The 23,166-nt window shown below is 40.5% G+C and overlaps 1 protein-coding gene across 1 annotated transcript in view; it reads left to right on the top strand.

Moving 5' to 3' along the window:
* MAN1A1 (mannosidase alpha class 1A member 1) overlaps window positions 1–23,166 on the top strand; it is a 215,307-nt gene that overhangs the window by 181,249 nt on the left and 10,892 nt on the right. The window contains exons 9-10 of the mRNA XM_073337170.2: window positions 12,735–12,954; window positions 13,852–14,024. Of these exons, the coding sequence (XP_073193271.1) occupies window positions 12,735–12,954; window positions 13,852–14,024 (393 nt within the window). The remainder of the gene's footprint in view (window positions 1–12,734; window positions 12,955–13,851; window positions 14,025–23,166) is intronic.

Here is a 23,166-nt window from a genome sequence, read left to right as displayed (position 1 = left end):
CGTCTCCCAGCAGTTCTCCTCTCTGCATCCTGATAGTGTGGAGACCTTCTCTGAGGAAAGGAGGGCTTCACTTCTATCAGGAACAAAAGGAGTTTATGGCAGTTTATGACCTCAGTCCTATTGAGAACATTAGGAAATAGTGGCCATTTTGAAAAAGGACAATTCTTTCTGTGATTCTGAAGAAGATCTTATTCTTCAGTTTATGCTGACAGATATACTTTAATTTATGAAGAATAATGAAAAAATTACTATTAGGGCTGTCAAGTGATTAAAAGATTAATCAAGCAATTTAAAAAATCACAATTAATCGTGCTGTTAAATAATAGAATACCATTTATTTAAATATTATGGATGTTTTCTACAGTTTCAAATATATTGATTTCAATTACAACACAGAATACAAAGTTTACAGTGCTCACTTTATATTTATTTTTTATTACAAATATTTACACTGTAAAAAACAAAAATAGTATTCTTCAATTCTCCTAATACAAGTACTGTAATGCAATCTCTTTATCATGAAAGTTGAACTCACAAATGTAGAATTATGTACAAAAAATAATTGCATTCAGAAACAAAACAATGTAAAACCTTAGTGCCTACAAGTCAACTCTGTCCTATTTCTTTTTCAGACAGTTGCAAAAAGACACAAGTTTGTTTACACTTGTAGGAGATGATGCTGGCCGCTTCTTGTTTACAGTGTCACGTGAAAGTGAGAACAGGCGTTCACATGGCACTGTTGTAGACGGTGTCACAAGATATTTACGTTCCAGATGCGCTAAAGTTTCATGTGTCCTTTCATGCTTCAACCACCATTCCAGAGGACATGTGTCCATGCTGATGATGAGCTCTGCTCGATAACGATCTAAAGCAGTGCAGCACAACGCATGTTTATTTTCATCATCTGAGTCAGATGCCACCAACAGAAGGTTGATTTCCTTTTTTGGTGGTTCGGGTTCTGTCATTTCCACATCAGAGTGTTGCTCTTTTGAGACTTCTGAAAGCATGTTCCAGACCTTGTCCCTCTCAGATTTTGGAAGGCACTTCAGATTCTTAAACCTTGGGTTGAGCACTGTAGCTATCTTTAGAAATCTCACATTGGTACCTTCTTTGCATTTTGTCAAATCTGCAGCGAAACTGTTCTTAAAATGAACATGCGCTGGGTCATAAGAACAGTCATGCTGGGTCAGACCAAAAGTCCATTTAACCCAGTGTCCAGGCTTCTGACAGTGGCCAATGCCAGGTGCCCCAGAGGGAATGAACAGAACATGTAATCATCAAGTGATCCATCCCCTGTCGCCCAATCCCAGCTTCTGGCAAACAGAGGCTAGGGACACCATCCCTGTTCATCCTGGCTAATAGCCATTGGTGGACCTATCCTCCATGAACTTACCTAGTTCTTTTTTGAACCCTGTTATAGTCTTGGCCTTCACAGATGCACAGGTTGCCTGTGCGTTGTGGGAAAAATACTTCCTTTTGTTTGTTTTAAACCTCCTTCCTATTAATTTTATTTGGTGACCCCCTAGTTCTTGTGTTATGAGACAGGAAATAACACTTCCTTATTTACTTTCTCCACACCAGTCATGATTTTATAGACCTCTATCATATCCCCCCTTAGTCATCTCTTTTCCAAGCTGAAAAATCCCAGTCTTATTAATCTCTCCTCAAACAGCAGCCATTCCATACCCCTAATCATTTTTGTTGCACTTTTCTGAACCTATTACAATACATCTTTTTTGAGATGGGGTGACCACATCTACACGCAGTATTCAAGATGTGGGCGTAGCATGGATTTATATAGAGGCAATATGATATTTTCTGTCTCATTATCTATCCCTTAATGATTCCAAACATTCTGTTCACTTTTTTGACTGTTGCTGCACATTGAGTGGATGTTTTCAGAGAACTATCCACAATGACTCCAAGATCTCTTTCTTGTGTGGTAACAGCCAATTTAGACCCCATCATCCAAGACTGCTATAACATGAAATAAATGGCACAATGTGGATAAAACAGAGAAGGAGACATAAAATACTCCCCCAAGGATTTCAGTCACAAATTATTTAACACATTAGTTTTTTAATGAGTATCATCATCATGGAAGCATGTCCTCTGGAATGGTGGCCAAAGCATGAAGGGGAATACAAATGTTTAGCATATCTGGCATGTAAATACCTTGCAATGCTGGCTACAAAAGTGCCATTTGAACGCCTGTTCTCACTTTCAGGTGACATTGTAAATAAGAAGCAGGCCACATTATCTCCTGTAAATGTAAACAAACTTGTTTGTCTTCGCGATTGACTGAACAAGAAATAGGACCGAGTGGCATTGTAGTCTGTGAAGTTTTACATTGTTTTGTTTTTGAGTACAGTTATGTAACAAAAAATCTAAATTTTTAAGTTTCACTTTCTTGATAGAGATTGCACTACAGTAGTAGTATGAGGTGAATTGAAAAATATTGTTTCTTTTGTTTGTCATTTTTACAATGCAAATAGTTGTAATCAAAAGTAATATAAAGTGAGCACTGCACAGTTTGTATTCTGTGTTGTAATTGAAATCAAGATGTTTGAAAATGTAGAAAACTTCCAAAAATATTTAATAAATTTCAGTTGGTATTCTCTTTAACAGTGTGATTAAAACTGTGATTAATCATGCTTAATTTTTTTAATCGTGTGCATTAACTAAGATTAATCGACAGTCCTACTCTTAATCTATTTCTTTTCAAAAACTATTGCACCACATCAACTCAATGAAGACAATTTTGTGGGGTTTTTTTGTTTTTTTTGTTTTTTACTAAAACCTGTTCCTTTACCACATAGATGAGCATGTTTTGTATTGCATCTTATTACATCTGGGCATACTTTTAACAAGACTCTATAACAAGCTGTATAAGTAGATTTATGTCTGTCATCATTAGTCTTCCACTGTTCACTTAAGCCCTCTGGTGAAGCCAAAACAAAGTCTACACCCCATATGTTCGTTGTTGTAAACAAACTAATCATCTTTCTGGAAGAATTTGAAAATGGAGGACTTCCCTCCCTCCTCTCCAAAAAGTTAAACCCATGTGCAGGGAGGAGGGGATTGAAAGAACAGGCAGTGGAGACTCCTCTAAGCTGCTTTCTAGCCCACAACATTCCTTTTTTCCTTCTCTTCCTCTTTCTATCTCTGCAGCCTTATGTTAGCTGTCATTTTGTTATTAAACTGCTCCCAGGTAGCATCTGCTGCTGTTCCCTTTATGATGATACACTCCAGCCACTTCCTCCCTGCAACCTCTTGCATTGCACCCTCTATTCTAGCTGTCTTGATAGAGTGCTAACTGTACTCTTGCCCCTGTTCTCTCAAATACATTTCTGTTTACTGTGAAGGAAAACTATACCAGTTCCAAACAATTATCCATCAGTAATGTATTTTCATCTAATCAAAAACCACCTCTTCTAGTTTTTTGATTCCTTGCAGATGCTGTAAATTGGTTCATGTAGAGAATATTTCACTATGTAGAATGAAATAATAAATTTATCTCATAGTGATAAATGTGAAACCACCAGATTCACAAGTGGGGAAACATCATTGGAATTATTCCGAGATCAAATCTTTGTTGAAATTGAGTTAAAAGTTAAAATAAATGACATGTATGTTTTAAAAAAAAAATCTATGTATTATATAAAAAGGAAAATAAATTGGCCATAAGTAGACAATTTTGAATTTCATGCTGTCCTGAACTATTCATCTATAAAGATTCCCTTTACCACTACCCCACGCCAATATCCTTTTCTAATACATTTTAGAGACTTGATTTCCCTGCCAGAACTTTTCACACCACAAATTGTGAAATACTAATTTATATGGGATTGGGACTGCAACATACCACTAAAATTCAGAGACTACAAGAGCTCATATTTTAATGCTTGGCTGCACCAGGAATTATTCCTGATTAACTCCATGTGTGGAGACACTTATTCCAAAATAAGACTGACTTTTTCCAATTTAACTTAATCCATTCATGCCAGAAGAACACTGACACATGGACTTAATCTTTCAGGGCAACCAGTTGGCATTGTTAGGGAAAGAGTAGAGATCAGTAAGAAAGAGTGGAGATCAGGTGGGCAGTGATTGGAGGTAGGGACCAATTTACTGGGCTTTTGTGAAAGATGTGTTTGTGTTTCAAAATTAAGTTTTATAATACAAACTACCTCGCAGCCTTAACTATAATCACTAGAGTCTATTGATTCCACTTTGGATCAGGCCTTTAAGTGGCTTCATGATGATCAGTGGCTTTATCATGCATGGGAATTAAATCAATCTTTGCTATGTATAATAGTTTGATTTATGAATTGGTTTATTTTAATGTACCCAATCTAGCTGCTAGATAATTTATTGTAGAATTACCAACTGTTACCAGAATAGTGATTTTTTTTTTAAGGGATGCTACTCTGAGACAGGTTTGCCCTTTCGGTTTACAAAAAGTTTTAGTTTGAGGTTGTTTTGTCTTAAATTATTGACAGTTTAATATTAGAATTTACTAATATTCAGAAAGCAGTTACCCACACAACTATAGGCTATCTTAAATAATAGCATATTTTATTATAACACAAAAATCATTTTATTGCATAGCAGTTGAAAGTGTCTGGAAATTCTTTGTCTGTTTATTTTTACTTTCCAATACAATTATGCAGTAATATATTTCACTACAAGCTTCTTTGAGTCCAACTTCTTAGTTATATAATTATAAATGAAAATATTTTAAACCTTATTGGAATAACCAATGAAAACAAGCTTTAAACATTCTTTAAAAAAATAATTACCCAGCTACTCCAAAAGAAAGACGCTTCCCCACCTGACAGAAAAGCAATTTTTCATGCATTTGGAATGCAATCTCTGTAATCCTGTTGCCAGCCATATTGGAAGGGGAGCAGAATCCATGTTCTAGCCTCTATTCCAAATAGGCTAAGGAAGAGAGAGAACCCAGGAGGGAGCATTTGGGATGGAGGAAGAAGAAAAACAACACTGAAGGTTCCAGGGGGGAAAGTGGGGGAGAATGAAAGGAAGAGGATAAATCGGGAAAAAATAGGGGTATACGAGACACACTCACGCTCTCAAAGTCCCACATGACAGTTTCATAAGCAAACTAGGGAAATGTGGTTTGGATGAAATTCCTATAAGGTGGATGCACAAGTGGTTGAAAACACATACTCAAAAAGTCGTTATCTGTCCAACTGGGAGAAAGTATCTAGTAGGGGCCCACAGGGGCCTGTTCGGGGTCTGGTGCTATTCAGTATTTTCATTAATGACAGATAATGGATTGGAGAGTATTCGTATAAAAGTTGTGGATGACACCAAGTGGGGAGGGGTTGCAGGCACTTCGAAGAACAGGACTTAAATTCAAAATGACCTTGACAAATTGGAGAATTGGTCTGAATTCAACAAGATGAAATTCAGTAGAGACAAGTGCAAAGTACTACATTAAGGAAGGAAAAATAAAATGCACGACTACAAAATGGGGAATAACTGGCAAGGCAGTAGTACTGCTGAAAAGGATCTGGGGGGTATAGTGTATCGCACATTGAATATGAGTCAACAATGTGATGCAGTTAGTATCATTCTGTGTTACATGTAAGACACGAGAGGTAATTGTTCTGCTCTACTCAGCACTGGTGAGGCCTCAGCTGAAATACTGTGTCCAGCTCTGGGGACCACGCTTCAAGACAGATGTGAACAAATTGGAGAGAGCCCAGAGGAGAGCAACAAAATAAGAGGTTTAGAAAGCAAGACCAATTAAGAAAGATAAAAGAATTGGTCAAGCTTCGTCTAAAGAAAAGAAGACCGAGGGGGAGACCTGATAGCGTTCAAATGTGTAAAAGATTGTTATAAAGAGAACGGTGATCAGTTGTTCTCCATGTCCACTGAGGATAGGACAAGAAGTAGTCAGCTCAGTTTACAACAAGAGAGATTTAGGTTACATTTGAGGAAAAGTTTTCTGTAAGGAGAGTTAAGCTCCAGAACAGGTTACCAGGGGATGTTGTGGAATCCTTGTCATTGGAAGTTTTGAAGAACAGTCTTTTAAATAGTCAGAGATGATCTAGGTATATTTAATTTTGCCCCAATATTGTGTGGGGGTGAACCTTGTGAATCCCTTCCAACCCTACATTAGCATAAGATCCACATTAGGAAAGTGTGAGAACCCCCTGACTTGTATCTTTATCGTCAAAATGGAAGGAAGTCTTCATCTGCCAAAACCCACATTTTCAGTTCCCAAACCAGAGTTTTCAAAAATGTGTGAGGATTTTTTTTTTTCAAGCAGTTGTAATTTTTTAGCAAAGTTCTGTATCATGTGAGGAAAACTGAATTGCCTGAAACTGGGGTAGCTACAGGGAATTCAAAGGAATCCAAAAGAGGAGGAAGAATAGGTTGAGGAACTTCCTAAGTCAGTAAGTGATGCCAGAGAAAAGACAAAGTGTCACTGGTAAATCCTTAGGCATAGGAGAGACAAAGACAAAGTTAGTAGTTTTCAGAATTTGTTGGCTTTATTTTTGTAGGTGCTCAGATAGCACAACATAAGTACCTTGATGGATAGATGCAGTAAAAGTTAATAAAGAATTTTCTGCTGATGTTACAGTATATAGAAGACCTTTATTGCTACTAAAAATAACATTGGCATTAAAAGGGAACAAATAACTATGATCAATACTTCCCATGTATGGTCAATTTATTGTTTTTATCTTTGTTTTTTAATGGTTCCCTGTACTGTTTTTTGGGGGAGGGGGGCAGGGGGTGATTTAGTGTGGACTATCAAATTTATCTTCCCTTTAATTTATCTTCCAGCCATCCTTTTGGGTTTTATTATTGTAATGGAATAAACTAAGCATTTGGTGGACAACTGAATAAACAATAGCATTGTTCATCTTCAGTCCCTTTCAAGAGCACATGGGTCCCATTCCCTGTGACTGTCATCTTATGTTTTCAGATTTTTCTTTATGCCTCCCATTTAATCTCATGATACATTTGTGGCTAAATTGGAGAGAGTCCAGCGAAGGGCAACAAAAATGATTAGGGGTCTGGAACACATGACTTATGAGGAGAGGCTGAGGGAACTGGGATTGTTTAGTCTGCAGAAGAGAAGAATGAGGGGGGATTTGATAGCTGCTTTCAACTACCTGAGAGGTGGTTCCAGAGAGGATGGTTCTAGACTATTCTCAGTGGTAGAAGAGGACAGGACAAGGAGTAATGGTCTCAAGTTGCAGTGGGGGAGGTTTAGGTTGGATATTAGGAAAAACTTTTTCACTAGGAGGGTGGTGAAACACTGGAATGCGTTACCTAGGGAGGTGGTAGAATCTCCTTCCTTAGAAGTTTTTAAGGTCAGGCTTGACAAAGCCCTGGCTGGGATGATTTAATTGGGGATTGGTCCTGCTTTGAGCAGGGGGTTGGACTAGATGACCTCCTGAGGTCCCTTCCAACCCTGATATTCTATGATTCTATGTAAGCGGGGGAATAGTCCCGCTATTGTGGGGAACTTTCCTGGCTTCTGCATTACCCCGGTAAGTGGGCTAGCGAAAGGATCTGAGTCCTCGCTTCCACTTCCTTTACCCGGTGGCCTCCCTGCCCTTGAGGACTCCCCTTCCACTCTCCTATCTGGCAGAGTCCTCGTAACCCCAACAAGGCTGGGCCCAGGATTCCTGGGGGGCTCGACCCCCAACCCTGCTGTGATTACCTAGGACGGGCTACAGTGTCCCCACTCCGGGGTACTCTCTCTGCACTGGGCACTTCCCTGACCCACTGGCCATTACATACAATTTAAAGCAAATGCAAGTTATTTAATCAACAATTAATTTTAAAAAGAATAAGGAAAAATGGGAAAGGTTAAAGGAAACACATCAACCCGCTCTGTGGCAGGGAACATCACAAACAATGTCTCTGGAATGTCAGGGCAGTTCACAGTCTGTTCCTTGTAAGTCCCAGGCCTTTTTCTCAGGCCTGGCTGTGCTGTAGGGATGCTGTGGGTTGGACGCTTGCTCTGGTGGTGGCCACATGCTCTCAGGCTCTAAGTGGTAGGACCCTTCTTCCCAGTGTCACCCCTGCCCTGTCGGGGTTACAATCCAAACCTGGCCTGCAGAGCCTCTTGGCTGAGGCATCTCCCTGTGCTGGACCCACTGCCCAGGGTCCCCCTTGTTCTCCCCACCTGCTCTCCAGCCCCAGCTCCACCACTGTCTCAGCGCTGCTGCTGGTCTGCCTCCAACTCCATGGGGCTGCTTCTTTGGCCCCTCTGCCTCTGGTTGCTAAGCTCTGCTCCCAGGACAGGTCTGCTCTGCAGGCTGCTTCTGTGACTCTGCTCCCAGCACTGACCTGCTTCCTGGGGTGCTTTTCTGGCCCCTCTGGCTCTGGTTGTTGCAGCTCTGCTCCCAGGGCAAGTCTGCTCTCTCTGGGCTGTGCCTCTAGCTTTGGGGTTGCAGCTCTGCTCCCAGGACAGGGTCTGCTCTCTCTGGGCTACTTTTCTGGCCTCTCTGGATCTGGCACAGCTCTGCTCCCCAGCTTAGCTTGGTCCCACTCTGTCTGACTCAGGCAAATCCAGTTCACACGGAGGACCAGGACCTCCCTGGCCTCCTGACTCTCTGATTCGCCTGCCCGTCCTGTCATTGAGGCTGACCTGAAGCATTGGCGTCTCCCTATTGTTCCTGGGGACTATGAGTCTCAGGGTCCTGATTCCCCATCGACGCTTCCCCCCTTTTTAGTACTGGGAGCTAGCAACTAAAACACCCCCACTGAATGTTAGTAAGGGGGCAACAGTCCCCTTACACACAGTGTACCTTCTGGTACGTACATAGTGTGTTCAGATTTCCCTAAATCTTGTGATGACAGACTTCCCCTACTCCTAATTCTTTCTCACTAGTATATTTCAGCATTTTTATTGCTGGGTTTTTCAGAGGTCTCCAAGACATCATACACTGAGAACTGCCTAGGCAGAACCCTGAGTTCATGTGGAGCTCTGCTGGCTTTTAGCTGTGCGCCAGGGTTTCATGTGGGTAGGCTTCTGCAGCTACATTTCTCAGTACAGCGTCAGAGCTTTAGTATGTTCACTTCTGGAATATGTAAAGTACATCAATTTAAATAACACTTTTTTTTGTAAAGGAACCATTCAGTGCACAAGAAATACTCATTACTTATAGCACTGCAAGCTGGGAACGTGCTGCTTTATTCAACTACATAGCAAACAGAGCAGGGGGAAAAGACAGGCGAGCTAAACAGGAAGTAAGGGAGGGCTAGATCATAGCTGCAGCTCATAATGTTCTGAATAGCCCTTGATGATCACTTGACTACACCCTGGCTTGAAGTGGTTTCCATCATATACAGGGTTTGAAGTTCGGGTCAATGGCTCTCAGCACCCCCACTGTACAAATTGTTCCAGCACCCCTGACCACTTCTGGTGTCATCAAAAAGCATTTATTTTTCTGTAAGCGGACTGCTGCTGCCTCAAATCTTCTCCAGTGTTGATAGATGTTCAGTGTCATTTCTGCTTGTGATGATGTCATAAATATAAAGGGAAGGGTAAACCCCTTTGAAATCCCTCCTGGCCAGGGGAAAGCTCCTCTCACCTGTAAAGGGTTAAGAAGCTAAAGGTAACCTCACTGGCACCTGACCAAAATGACCAATGAGGAGACAAGATACTTTCAAAAGCTGGGAGGAGGGAGAGAAACAAAGGGTCTGTGGGTCTGTCTATAGTCTGTCTTTGTCGGGGATAGACCAGAAATGGAGTCTTAGAACTTTTAGTAAGTAATCTAGCTAGGTATGTGTTAGATTATGATTTCTTTAAATGGCTGAGAAAAGAATTGTGCTGAATAGAATAACTATTTCTGTCTGTGTATCTTTTTTGTAACTTAAGGTTTTGCCTAGAGGGGTTCTCTATGTTTTTGAATCTAATTACCCTGTAAGATATCTACCATCCTGATTTTACAGGGGGGATTTCTTCATTTCTGTTTACTTCTATTTTTATTAAAAGTCTTCTTGTAAGAAACTGAATGCTTTTTCATTGTTCTCAGATCCAAGGGTTTGGGTCTGTGGTCACCTATGCAAATTGGTGAGGCTTTTTATCCAACATTTCCCAGGAAAGGGGGGGTGCAAGTGTTGGGAGGATTGTTCATTGTTCTTAAGATCCAAGGGTCTGGGTCTGTAGTCACCTAGGCAAATTGGTGAGGCTTTTTACCAAACCTTGTCCAGGAAGTGGGGTGCAAGGTTTTGGGAAGTATTTTGGGGAGAAGGATGCGTCCAAACAGCTCTTCCCCAGTAACCAGTATTAGTTTGGTGGTGGTAGCGGCCAGGACAACGGGTGGAATATTTTGTACCTTGGGGAAGTTTTGACCTAAGCTGGTAAAGATAAGCTTAGGAGGTTTTTCATGCAGGTCCCCACATCTGTACCCTAGAGTTCAGAGTGGGGGAGGAACCTTGACAGATGGCCTTGGCAAAATTCCACATGTTGACAATATTCCATATGGCAATCTATTGTGTGGTATAAGCCCCTGTGGTTGTTTCTAGGGGTAACTTTTTTTGTCTTTACAATCCTGCTCCAGCCTCATCAGTTGGTATGCCTGCAACATGTCCAGCTTACTAAATTTTTGAACTTCTACCTAACACTGCCAGCAAGTCCTCCATCCATGGAATGGGGTAATAGTCTAACCTGAAGCCTTGACACACCTGACTTTATAATTCCCATAGATATGGATGGTCTTGGGTTTAACCACAGGAACTGTACGTGTGACCCATTCAGAAAATTGCACTGGTGAAATGATACCTTCTTTTCCAGTCTGTGCAACTCAGTCTGTCTTTTTTTCTGAAACCTTAAGGAACTGGAGTTGCTTTAAAGTATTTGGTATGACCCCATCCTGGGTGTAAATCCTGGCTTTTACACCATCCAAGGTCCCTAACCTTTCTTTAAAAGTGGCTGGGTGAGCATATAGGATTTCCTGGAATGCTGGTATTGTGCTACGATCTAATTTGAAAATTTCTTCCCAGTTTAGTTTTAGTTCTTGGAACCAGTCTCAACCTCCCAGGTTTTGCCTTTGTCCCTTGACCACTAGGACTGCTAAATTTTTCTTTTGGCTTTTATATTTTACAGGGGCAAGCACAGCATCTACTTCCCTGGCTGGGTTCTCTGCTGTAGGCACTCAGGGTCATTCTTGCATTCACTATCAGGCTCGGTTCTGCTTTGCATTGTTGATATGTTTGTAGATTCATTGATTGCAGTAGCTGAAACCCCTGTATTTAACTCTACTGTTACTTTGTAAGGTCCCACGTTCTTCCCTTATAGACAATACATAGTGTGTACCTCCTTTGTGTCTTCCTTTCTGCTTTCTTCTGTTTGCTCTGTTTTTTTCAGTCTACCCCGTCTGGGCTTGAGATGCTGTTTGCTTTGCATCATCTGGCTGAGTGTCCAGTCTTGAGGCACTTACGGCATTGGGCTGTCCCTTGCAGCTGGCTTAGCATTTTGCATATTGAATCAGCTTGATTGTCCCTGCATTCTAAGTGCAAACCTCGTAAGCTTTTCACTGCTTCCATTGCTGTTGCTAATTCTGCTGCTTTGGGCCAGGTTAAGTTCCCCTCTGACAGCAGTTGTCTTTGAATTCTCTTATTACTGATACCACAAACAAATCTGTCCCACAACATGTCCTCTAGGACGCTTCCAAATTACCAATATTCCATTAGTCTTTTTAGTTGTGACACATACACAGGTACACTTTCACCTTGCCACCTCATTCTAGTATGAAACTCGAAACATTCTGTAATAATGTTTGGCTTTGGCATGTAGTACTCTGTTAAAGTCTTCTGAAGGTCATTCAAACTCTTATCTCCTGGTTTCTGAGGTTGTAACAAACTCCTTAAGAGACAGTGGGTTTTACTGTCAGACACTGAGGAAAATTGCTTTCTGTTTTGTCCTGATCTATAATCTCATTTGCAATAACATAGTGGCCCAATCTTCCAATATATTGCTGTCAATCTTCATGTTCTGAATTAAACTCCTCAGTTTTCCCATGAATTACCATTTTTATCTTCTTCCTCCTCACCAGTTTTGTGAAGAGACCCACTCAGCGCATAAGAAACACACTTTAGTTGCAGTGCTGCAGTCTGGGAACCTGCTGCTTTATTCAGCTATATAACAAACAGTGGGAGAAAATGTGCACGAACAAAACAAAGTAAGGGGAGGAGGTGGAGCATGGCTCCAACCTCTAGTATTTTGAGTATCGCAATTAACCCGTTGACAATCACATTACTACACAATTATATTTGATACCATAACTATATCCTTTGAGTACAGTCGTATTTTAAGATGGAAAATTTGCAAGCTAAATCACTGAAGCCATTAAAAATATATCCTATGTATACAAGATATGCTTTTCATAAAACTGAGGGGAAGATCTGAATCATAAAATGGTATTTTCTTATCTTTTTAATTCAACATTTTTAGAAAATTTACCAGGTAGTATACAGACAGTCTCAGCAAATTTATCATGTTGTTGTATGCCAACCTGCGCTGGTAAAGAAGAGTTGCATTTTCTTTGGGCTAGAGGTTAATTAGCATCATTAGTGGCAAATAAAATCAAAGCAAAAACTATACTGAAGATAAAACTGAAAACAAAAAAAGCTGGATGAGTGTAAATTTATTACTTTCCTATTTTGTGCAATTTTGCCTTTGTATTTCACACATTGCTTACAAAGTAGTAAATTTGGCTTAAAAATGTATATTTTTGCAGTCCATAGAAACCCATCTGATCCGGAAATCTAGTGGAGGTCTGACGTACATTGCTGAGTGGAAGGGTGGCCTGCTTGAACATAAAATGGGACATCTGACGTGTTTTGCTGGAGGCATGTTTGCGCTGGGTGCAGATGGGGCACCCAATGATAAAACTGGGCGTCATATTGAACTTGGTGCTGAAATTGCTCGCACGTGTCATGAGTCTTATGATCGTACAAGTAAGTACAGTATGATGAATTTTGAGAGATTAGCTGTGATTTAATCTTTATCTATAATTCTGTCCTGGTTAAAACAGGTGCAGAAGGTATTGTATGGAACTCTGTAAAATTAATGTAAAGTCCTTTTTGTTCCCTCATTTAAACTGTTGTTTTGCTCTGAATAGTGACTCTAAAAATGGTCCCTCATTGTCAACAGATATGCTGTCTGTGTCTATTGCATCTCATCTTCTTTCATTAGTGACAAAAATATTTTTGCTCCCTCCAGCTCTGTTGAGCCCACCACAGATTAAATGGATTCTGTTCATTTGTGCATACATAGAACTATTAATGAAGTTCTAAATACAAGGACAGCATTCTGTTCAGAGTTTCTCCTGTGTAACATTTAGAGAGTAGGGTTACACAAAGATGACTGAATGCAGAATTTGTCCTTCAAGATCATTCTTAAAGTTGCTGAAGCAAGAAGATGAAAGAACCCAATCACGGTGAATTTTCCAGAGCGAACTGGAAAAAAATCAGCCACAATACACATGAAATATCCCACAATACAAGTTTTACAGTTACCCTTTGGAGTAGAACTGCAATTTAAAGCATTGATACAGCATATCCCTTTTGACCCAGCTATTGGGATTTCCCAAATATAACAATTATAAGGAGGAGTTTGGTCACCCCTGGCTAAAGTGTTGACTACATGTGTAATGTTAACTTCATATGAAAGTATGATTAATGTTTAGTAATTTACATAAACTGTCATGGTTTGTGCCTGAAAAGGAGCTTTTGTAGGTCTTAATACTTATATTTACAGTGAAAAAATACTCAAACAATTGGAAGATGTATAGTTAAATTCCTGCATACAAAATCATTGCTAACATTGTTATACATTTAATTTTTATTGTCTAGGTATGAAATTGGGACCAGAAGCTTTCAGATTCGATGGAGGTGTAGAGGCCATTGCTACAAGGCAAAATGAGAAATATTATATCTTGCGACCTGAAGTTCTAGAGACCTACATGTATATGTGGAGGTTCACTCATGATCCAAAATACAGGCAGTGGGGATGGGAAGCAGTAGAGGTAACACATTTTGTGGGATTGTGTGGTGCGTTTTTAGTTTGTTTGTTGAGACAGAGTTCTCCTATTACAACTTAACATCTTGATAAATGATTTACTTTTGCTACTATTCAGTAACAGTAAACATGCTCATTTTGTGATTTGTTTGTCTAAAACAACAGGTAATGCAGTAAAATACTCTCTGGAGATTTAGATGAAATCAGATAATTTTGGCTTTGGCTAAACCCAGTCTTCCCAGTTATCTACATCCGTAAAACACCTCACAGTTTTTCTTTGTTAGTTGCCTCTTAGGCCAGAAATCCTGCAGGTCTGTACCAGGTGCATAGTCAGGGCTTATTGGGGAAATCTGAGCAGTGTCCGCTGTATGACCACTAATATGCACTAAAATTGATTTTTAGGGGAAATATACATTATTAAATGTTTTTCAAAAAGTGTTGTGTCAGGGATATTTAATAATTGCATTTTGATGACACAGTGAATAGGTTTCTTAAAGTAAATTTCAGCCAAGATTTCAAAAGTGACCAGAGATTTTTGACAGCCAATTTTAGGAGTCTCAAAACTTAAGTCACTTTTGAAAATCTTGGCCTTAATTCATATTGTTTAAGGCCACAAGTAACCATTAGATCATCTAGTCTTACCTCCTGCATATTACAAGCCACTATGTTTCACAGTTACTCCTGTACTGAGTCAAATAACTTGACTAAACCATAATTTGAGTTGGGCTTACGCTTCTCTTCCGGAAAGGCATCAGTCTTGATTTGAAGACATCAAGAGATAGAGAATCCACCTCTTCCCTTGGTAGTTTGTTCCAAAAACCAGTACTCACCCTCATTGTTTAAAGTTTGTGCCTTATTTCCTAATTGAATTGTCTGGTTTCAGCTTCCCATCTTTGGTTCTTGTTATATCTTTATCAGCTAGATTAAAGAGTCCTTTAGTACCTGGTATTTTCTCCCCATCACAGTACTTATGTAATATAATGAAGTCACTTCTCAATCTTGTTTTATGAGCCAAACTGACATCTTTAAGTCTATCACTGTAATGTATCTTCTCCAGCTCTCAAATTGTTTTTGTGGCTCTATTCTACTGTCTCTCCTGTTTTTCAACATCCTTTCTAAAACGTGGACATCAGAACTGTATTCAGTATTCCAGGCTCAGTCTCTCCATTGCCATATACAGAGGTAAAATCTATTCTCAACTCCTGCTCGTTATTAACCTGTTTATACATCCAAGGATCGTGTTAGCCCCTGGTAGCCACAGCATCTCACTGGGAGTGCTTGTTGAGTTGTTTTCCACTATGACCCCTAGATACTTTTCAGAGTCGCTGCTTTCCAGGATACAGTCCTTGTTCCTGGATTATTAATTTTGTATTTGGCTGTATTAAAACACATTTTGTTTGAATGGGCCCAGCTTACCAAGCAATCCAGATCGCTCAGTATCGCTGCCCTGTCTACTCATCATTATTTATCATTCCAGCACTCTTTTCTCTCACCCACAAATTTTATTAGCGGTGATTTTATATTTACTTCCAGATCATTCAGGTAAATGTTGAATAGAATCAGACCTAGTTCTTCAGAAGCTCAGTAGAAATACCCCATTTAGTGTTGATTCCCTATTTATGATTATTTTCTGAGCTCTGTCAATTAGCCAGTTCATAATTCATTTAACATATGCTTTTTAGATATTGTGTAGTTTTGATTTTTTTAATCAATGTCATGTAGTACTAAGTCAGACATTTTACAAAAATCTAAGTGTTACATCTGCATAGTTACTTTGTGACCCAAACTAGTAATCTCATCTAAGGATGAAATCAAGACTTATTTTCCATAAAACCATGTTGACTGGCATTCATTATATTCCTATCCTTTAATTCTTTATCACGTGAACCCCCTATCAGTGTTTTCCTTATTTTGCCTGAGATTGATGTCTAAGTAAGAGACCTATTGTTACCTGGCTCATGCCACTTACCTTTTTGGAATACTGGCACAATGTTAGAACTCTTCCAGTTTTGTGGCATTTTTCTGATATGCCAAGATTTATTAAAAATTAACTCAATGGGCCAGAGATCTCCTCAGCCAGCTTTTTTAGGACTTCTGGGTGCAAGTTATTCAGAACTGCAGATTTTAAAATGTGTATCCCTGTTGTTCACCATCCTCCTTGGTTAATAATGTACTGGAAAATGCTGCTCAAGCTTTGGCTGGCTACCTGCACTTTCTTATCCATGATCTTTTTGGGAGCTTCCTTCTCGAGCCTTTGTCTTCATCTAGTAGTAGTGCTGGTGGTGTTCTCTTCTTCAATGCTGGGTTGAAAATAATTAGCATCACTATAGATACCTGATAAGTTACTGCATAATGTGAAGATTCACCAGCTCAATACATGGAGAAGCTCTCCCTATCTCTGTTACAAATTCAATATAAGTTATAGATTCATAAAGCCCAAAGCCAGAAGGAACCATTCTGATCATCTAGCCTGACCTTGTATAGGGATACAGGTCATTGGACTTCGCTGAATTAATTCTTGTTTGAACTAGAGCAAAAACATCCAATCTTGATTTAAAAATCAAGTTGTTCCAATGGTTAATTACCCTTGCTGGTAAAAAATTGAATCTTACTTCTATTTTGAAGCTGTTGAGCTTCAGGTTCCAGCCATTGTAACTCATTCTGCCTTAGTCTTCTAGACCAGGGGTCGGCAACCTATGGTATGCGTGCCAATTTTTAATGGCACGCTACTGTCTGCCGGACCCGGGCAGACAGCACCTTGCCACTAAAAGTCAGGCCCGGCCCGCTCTTTTCCGGACCCCCACCCACTGCTCTCTCCTTGCAGGACAGGCAAGCTTCCCCCTCCCCCAGCCTCTTCCCCGAGCGTGCTGGATTCCTGCCCCTCCTTCTCTCCCTCCCTGCGGCTGATCAGCTGATGGCCCTTGCTATGGAGGGGGAGAGGTAAAAGCCGGGGAGAGGTAAAAGTTTGGTTATGTTGGGAGAGAGGTAGTTTGGTAAGCGGACATGGGTAGAAAGGGAGTTAAAGGGCATGTTGGCCCCACAGAGATGTCAAAGTTAGGTTGTGATGGATGGCCTGTTTTGGTAATAAGCGTGTGACTGGGGAGGAGTAGAGGGTATGGACAGTTACTGAATGTATCATTTTCTTTTCTGGATTTGTCAGGTATGGTTTGTGGGGCGGGGCAACCCTGACTACTTCACAGTGACTTTTTTTGGGTATTAATTTGCTAATTTCCCCTCTAGCCCCAGGCCGTGAGCCCATAATTTGAGTTGGGCTTACTCCTCTCTTCCAGAAAGGCATCAGAAACTAGTCTTGATTTGAAAACATCAGGAGAGAGAGAATCCACCTCTTCCCTTGGGCACACCCTTTACTAAATAATTTTTCATCAACACTAATATGCCCTGATTCCACCCCTTCCCCAAGGTCCCCAGAGCAGAGAGCTTTCTTTTTTGCTAGTTTTTTAAATTAATAGACGCCTGGAGTTTGGCAGCGAAGAGGTGAGGGGGAGATGGGAGGTCAGATGTGGGTGCTAATGCAGGGGCTAATAGAAATTTTATCTATCAGTAATAGTACATAAGCTCTTGTTTGTCAACCAGTGAATACAGATCCTTCTTTGTTGTAGTGTAAAAATCTTTTATTCACACCTGGCTTCCATCAGTCAATCAGTTTGTGTGCGCAGCACAAACTTTCATTAACTTTTAAAATAACCCTCAATCCAACATCTAAAACAATTACCTGTTGCACCATATCTAATCAGAGATTACTAAAATATGGGTACATGGAAAATATTTTAAGAGATATCTGTCAACAATGAAAAGTGGGACTACTATACTACCAAGGAAAAGTTCAGCCAGATCCCAACTTCAGTGACTTCCCTTTAAAAATTTATGAAAAGAAACCAAATAAAAATTATATAGAAAATTCAAAGGTTATAAAAACTAATCCTATGTGAAATTTCATACTGATTAGCCACTTACTTTTAAATAAAAGAAGGAATTTATGCCCCATTTCAAAGCTCATTTTAGAAAACAGCCCTAACTGTGAAGTCACACCAAATGCCACCATAATACAGAAATAACAAATTAATACAGGTGTATCTAATAACCTAGTCCTTGGGTTTCTTGTAAATTTAATGCTAACTATTCAGCTGGTTTCTTGTAAATTTCAGTTTTAATAATGTTAACTGTTCAGCTGGATGGTAAAATGATCAGCTATGAAAATGCTTTTCACACAAATCCAGACTACCTCCCATACCTTTCCTGGTGCCAACTGTCCCTTACACAATTGCAAAAACCTCCACCTTCTGTAATGCTTATGCTTGTCAATACAAAATTCTGCAGCACATTGAAAAATTAAAAAATTTGGAAACAGCATAAACTGAATTAAGAACTAATAGATAAGAGAGGGGGATACTGTAGTGATTGCATTATACATTTTCATATTTATTTCAGTATAAACCTCCAGTTTTAAATTTATCAGAAGCTGATGTAGAATCTCCAGTCTGCTGCTCAGAAGTGCAGAATAATATAGGGGCCTTGCCACAGAATTCAGTTCAAACTTGCTGTGGAGTATACAGGGCTTTCTTTGTAAGGGTATAGCTCTGCATTATAGAAGCATAGAATCGTAGAAATGCAGGACTGGAAGGGACCTCAGTAGGTCATCTGCACTGAGACAGAACTAAGTATTATCTAGACCATCTTTGATAGGTGTTTGTCTAACCTGTTCTTAAAAACCTCCAATGATGGAGATTCCATAGCCTACCTAGATTATATGTTTCAGTGCTTAACAACTCTTGACAGTTGGAAAGTATGTCCAACCTAAACCTCTTTTGCTATAATTTAAGCCCATCATGTCTTTCTGTCCTCAGTGGCTAAGGAGAACAATTTATCACCCTTGTCATTATAACAACCTTTTACATACTTGAAGATTGCTGCCATGTCCCCCCTCGGTCTTCTCTCTCCAGACTGAACAAACTCAGCTTTTTCAGTCTTTCCTTGTAGGTGTGTTTTTCTTGACCATTAAATCATTTTTGTTGCTCTCCACTGTGGTGCCTAGAACTGGACACAATACTCCAGTTGAGGCCTTATCAATGCTGAATAGAGCAGAATAAATAGTTCTCATGTCTTGCTTACAACACTCCTGTTAATACATTCCAAAATGATGTTCTATTTTTTGTAACACTATTATGTTATGTTGACTCATATTTAGTTTGTGATCCACTCTAACTCCCACATCCTTCTCTGTAATTCTCCTTCCTAAGCAGTCCTTTCCCATTTTGTATTTGTGCAGTTGATTATTCCTTCCTGAGCGTGGTATTTTGCATTTATTGAATTTTATCCTATTTATTTCAGACCATTTCTACAGTTTGTCAAAATCATTTTGATTTCTGATCCTGTCCTCCAAAGTGCTTGAAACTCCTCCCAGCTTCATATTGTCTGCAAACTTTATAAGTGTCCTGTCTATGATATTATGATTATTAAAATCATGTATGAAGATATTGAACAGAACTGGACCCAGAACAGATCCCTGCAGGACCCTGCTCAGTATGTCCTTGAAGCTTGGACCTGACAAAATACATCCTAGAGTACTTAAGAAACTAGCTGAAGAGATCTTTGACCCATTTAGCTTGACTGTGAACCATTGATGACTGCTCTGAGTAGTTTTGTAGCCAGTTGTGCTCCCATCTTTAGTAGGTTCATCTAAGCTAGGAACATGTAGCTGCATTTCCCTACTCATAGATATATATGAGACAGTATCAGAAGCCTTACTAAAGTCAAGCTATATCACATCTACTGCTTCCCGTGTCCAAAAGTCTTGTTACTCTATCAAAGGAGGATTTTAGGTTGGTTTGAGGTGATTTCTTGACAAATCCATGTTGACTGTTTCTTCTTATTTTATTATCTTCTGGGTGCTTACAAACTGATTATTTGTTCCACTATCTTTCTGGGTACCGAAGTTAAGCTGTCTGGTCTATAATTTCCTGGGTTGTCCTTATTCCCCTTTTTATACATAGATACTTTATTTGCCTTTTTCCAGCCCTCTGGGATCTCTCCCATCCTCCATGAGTTCTCAAAGATAATTGCTAATGATTGAGAGATCTCTTTGGCCAGTTCCTTCAGTAGTCCATAATGTGTTTCATCAGGCCCTGCCTCCTTGAAGACATCTAACTTGTCTAAGTAATTCTTTCCCTTTTTCAGCCTCAGATCCTACCTCATTTACACTGTTCAGTTTGTTAGTTGTCCAGTCATTGCTAACCTTTTTGGTGAAAACAAAAACAGGCATTTAATACTTAGACCACTGCTGCATTTTCAGTTATTGTCTTTCCCTTCACATAAAGTAAATGGGCCTACCCTACCCTTAGCCTTCCTCTTGGTTCTAATGTATTTGTAAAATAATTTCTTGTTACACTTTGTCCATAGTTAATTTAATCTCATTTTGCGCCTTGGCCTTTCTAATTTTGTCCCTACATGCTTGTGGTGTTTTTTATATTCATTCTTAGTAATTTGACTTCGTTTTCACTTTTATATGACTCGTTTCTGGTTTCAGGTTGTTGTAGATCTCTGGATTAAATCAGGAGTTTAATGATAATTGAGTCTAATATGATGGAATCTAATAGACTGTGCTAGAGATCTTTCTTTGAATACCTGTAGGATTATAGGGACTATCCTGTGATAGAGGGAGCCCTATTAATGAAAGGAAAATGAGATTAATATAAACTGTCACTTAGAAATAAGGCACGCATTTTTAACCATGAGAATAATTAACCATTAGAACAATTTACTGAGAATTGTGGTGGATTCTCCGTCAGTGACCACTTTACATCAAGATTGGATGTTATTCTAAAAGATGCACTCTAGGAATTATTTTGGGGAAGTTCTCTGGGCCTTTGTTTTATACAAGGGGTCACACTAGATGATCACAATGATCTCTTCTGGCCTTCGTATCTATGATTCCATGGAAAATATTTGAAAGGGTGATCAAACCTTCTTGTTTCCTCACCCTGAAAATTCAGTTTTGTAAAAAAAAAGTTACTATACTATACTATTTCTTCTATAAACTTGTTGTTTTTTGGGGGGGGTTTTCACGTGCTGGTCCTTATGTCTGTTCAATAAATGGGTACACATGTGCATCATACACCTATAACTGAAAAATCTTGCAAGTCGTATCTGTTGGTCTGAGCCAGCATCGTGGATTGTCTCATGCTAAGCACCCACGCAATCCTCTGCTTTTGAGTCCAGTCCTTCTGAGGGATATTTTCAGCCCAGAAGAGGATGCTATCTCAAGGAGGAATTAAATCCCTTCTCTGACCACACACCAAAGCTTCCTTCCACTGGCACTGCAGGACCTCCAGTGGAAACTGACCCTGCCCTTTTATCAGCTGAATCTGATGCCCTGGATGAACCCCCAGAGAGGTTAGCCCAGACAGGGCTTCAGTTGTTTTGATGGACCCCATCCTCAGCCCAAGCAGGATTATCCTCCAAAGGATCGCTGGTATCCTGCTTTGGGGGGCCCTTCCCCACCCCCCCCAACCAGCTTTTGTGACCCTTCATGCTGACCCTATTGGGGATCATGGGATCCTTTTGCCCAACACCCTGGACCTGTACACTCTACCAGAGAATTACTCTCCTCCTCGGCAACAGCAACTGGCTGTGCAGGACTGTGTGGAAGAGGAAGATGACAAGCTGGATACGCCAGTACTGGATGTACCAACAGGAGTAATCTTCCTCACCCAATGAGGCAATTATTCAATCTTCACCATCCCCACCTGATGACCATAAACAATACCAATAATTGTTGCAGAGGATGGTGACAATACTTCAGATCCCATTATAAGTTCAGGATATAAGCACTTGGATACCCTGCAGCCTATAGGACCCAGTCAAGTAGCTCTCCTAGTGAATGAAACCATTATAGAACCAGCTAGAGCATATGGCCGACACAGGCAACATGTACCTTATTCCCCTAAAAGAGCTAAGAAACATTACTTTGTGTCAGCAAAAGGGACAGAATACTTGTTCACCCATCCTGCCCCAAAGTCCCAGGTAGTATAGGCAGCCATGGAAAGATCCAGGCAGCAACACACTAAAACCATTCCTGTGGACAACAGAGCGAAACAACTGGACCATCTCATGTCCACAGGGTTGTTTTTTGGGTGTTGCTACTTAGGTCTTTCCATGGCTGCTTGTACTACTAGGGACTTTGGGCAGGATGGAACATTCTGGAGTTCAGAATCTCTAACTACAAGGCCCTGTTAGCGACATATGACTTTATGAACTACTCACAAGACAAAACTCCCCCAGGAGGAAAGGGCCCAATTCCAAACCCTTGTTGAGGAAGGTAGAATTGTGGCTAAAACTTCTTTGCAAACTGTAGTTGGTGCGGCCAGTACCCCATCAAGATGTACACTGACCACTATAGTAATGTGGTGATAGTTGTGGCTTCATCTTCAGGTTTCTCCGGACACGTTCAGAGGTCCAGTGAGGACTTACCTTTTGATTAAACCAATATCTTTAGGGAGAAAACAGATGGGTTTTTGCGCTCACTAAAAGACTCTAGGACAGCTCTCTGCTCCCTGGGCATTTATATCCCAGCCATGAAAAGGAGGTGTCATTAACAGGTGTATGAGCCAACACCCTTCTGCAGTCTACCACCGAAGACCATAAAAATCACCACACAAGCACTAGAGCATGCGGAGTCCAACATATGCAGTCCCATCCACCAAAGGCAGATTAGCGTTTGTGGGGCCTTGGACTAGAGGAAGTGGGGAGCCCTCCCCACCCCTTCTGCCTGCAGTTCTCCCCTCTTCCCCCGCCCCACGCTCCTGCTAGGGAAATGAGGTTGGGGCATGGGGGCTTTTCCTGCTCCCCCCCGCCCCTCCCCCCCCCGTCTGCCCAGCATTTCTGCCAGGGAGCAGGAGAAGTCCCAGCACCCTGACCCTGCTCCCCAGCAGGAGCGCTGAGCGGTCGGAGTGCAGGGGCACCCCAATTGGCCGGGGCCCTTGGGCATGGGCCCCATTGGTCCAGTGGCTAATGTGCCACTACCATCCACCTTGACAACAGCCATCCAACCTCATCCACCAGCCAAAGGTTACTTTTGATGGGTTGCTCTGAGTTGCGACCTTTAACAATGATGCCATCTCCAACCTGTTTCC

Source organism: Lepidochelys kempii, chromosome 3 (genome assembly GCF_965140285.1).
Source record: "Lepidochelys kempii isolate rLepKem1 chromosome 3, rLepKem1.hap1, whole genome shotgun sequence".
Classification (NCBI taxonomy): Eukaryota; Metazoa; Chordata; order Testudines; family Cheloniidae; genus Lepidochelys; species Lepidochelys kempii.
The sequence above is the reverse complement of the archived record's forward strand: the minus strand, read 5'-3'. Positions and strand labels throughout refer to the sequence as shown.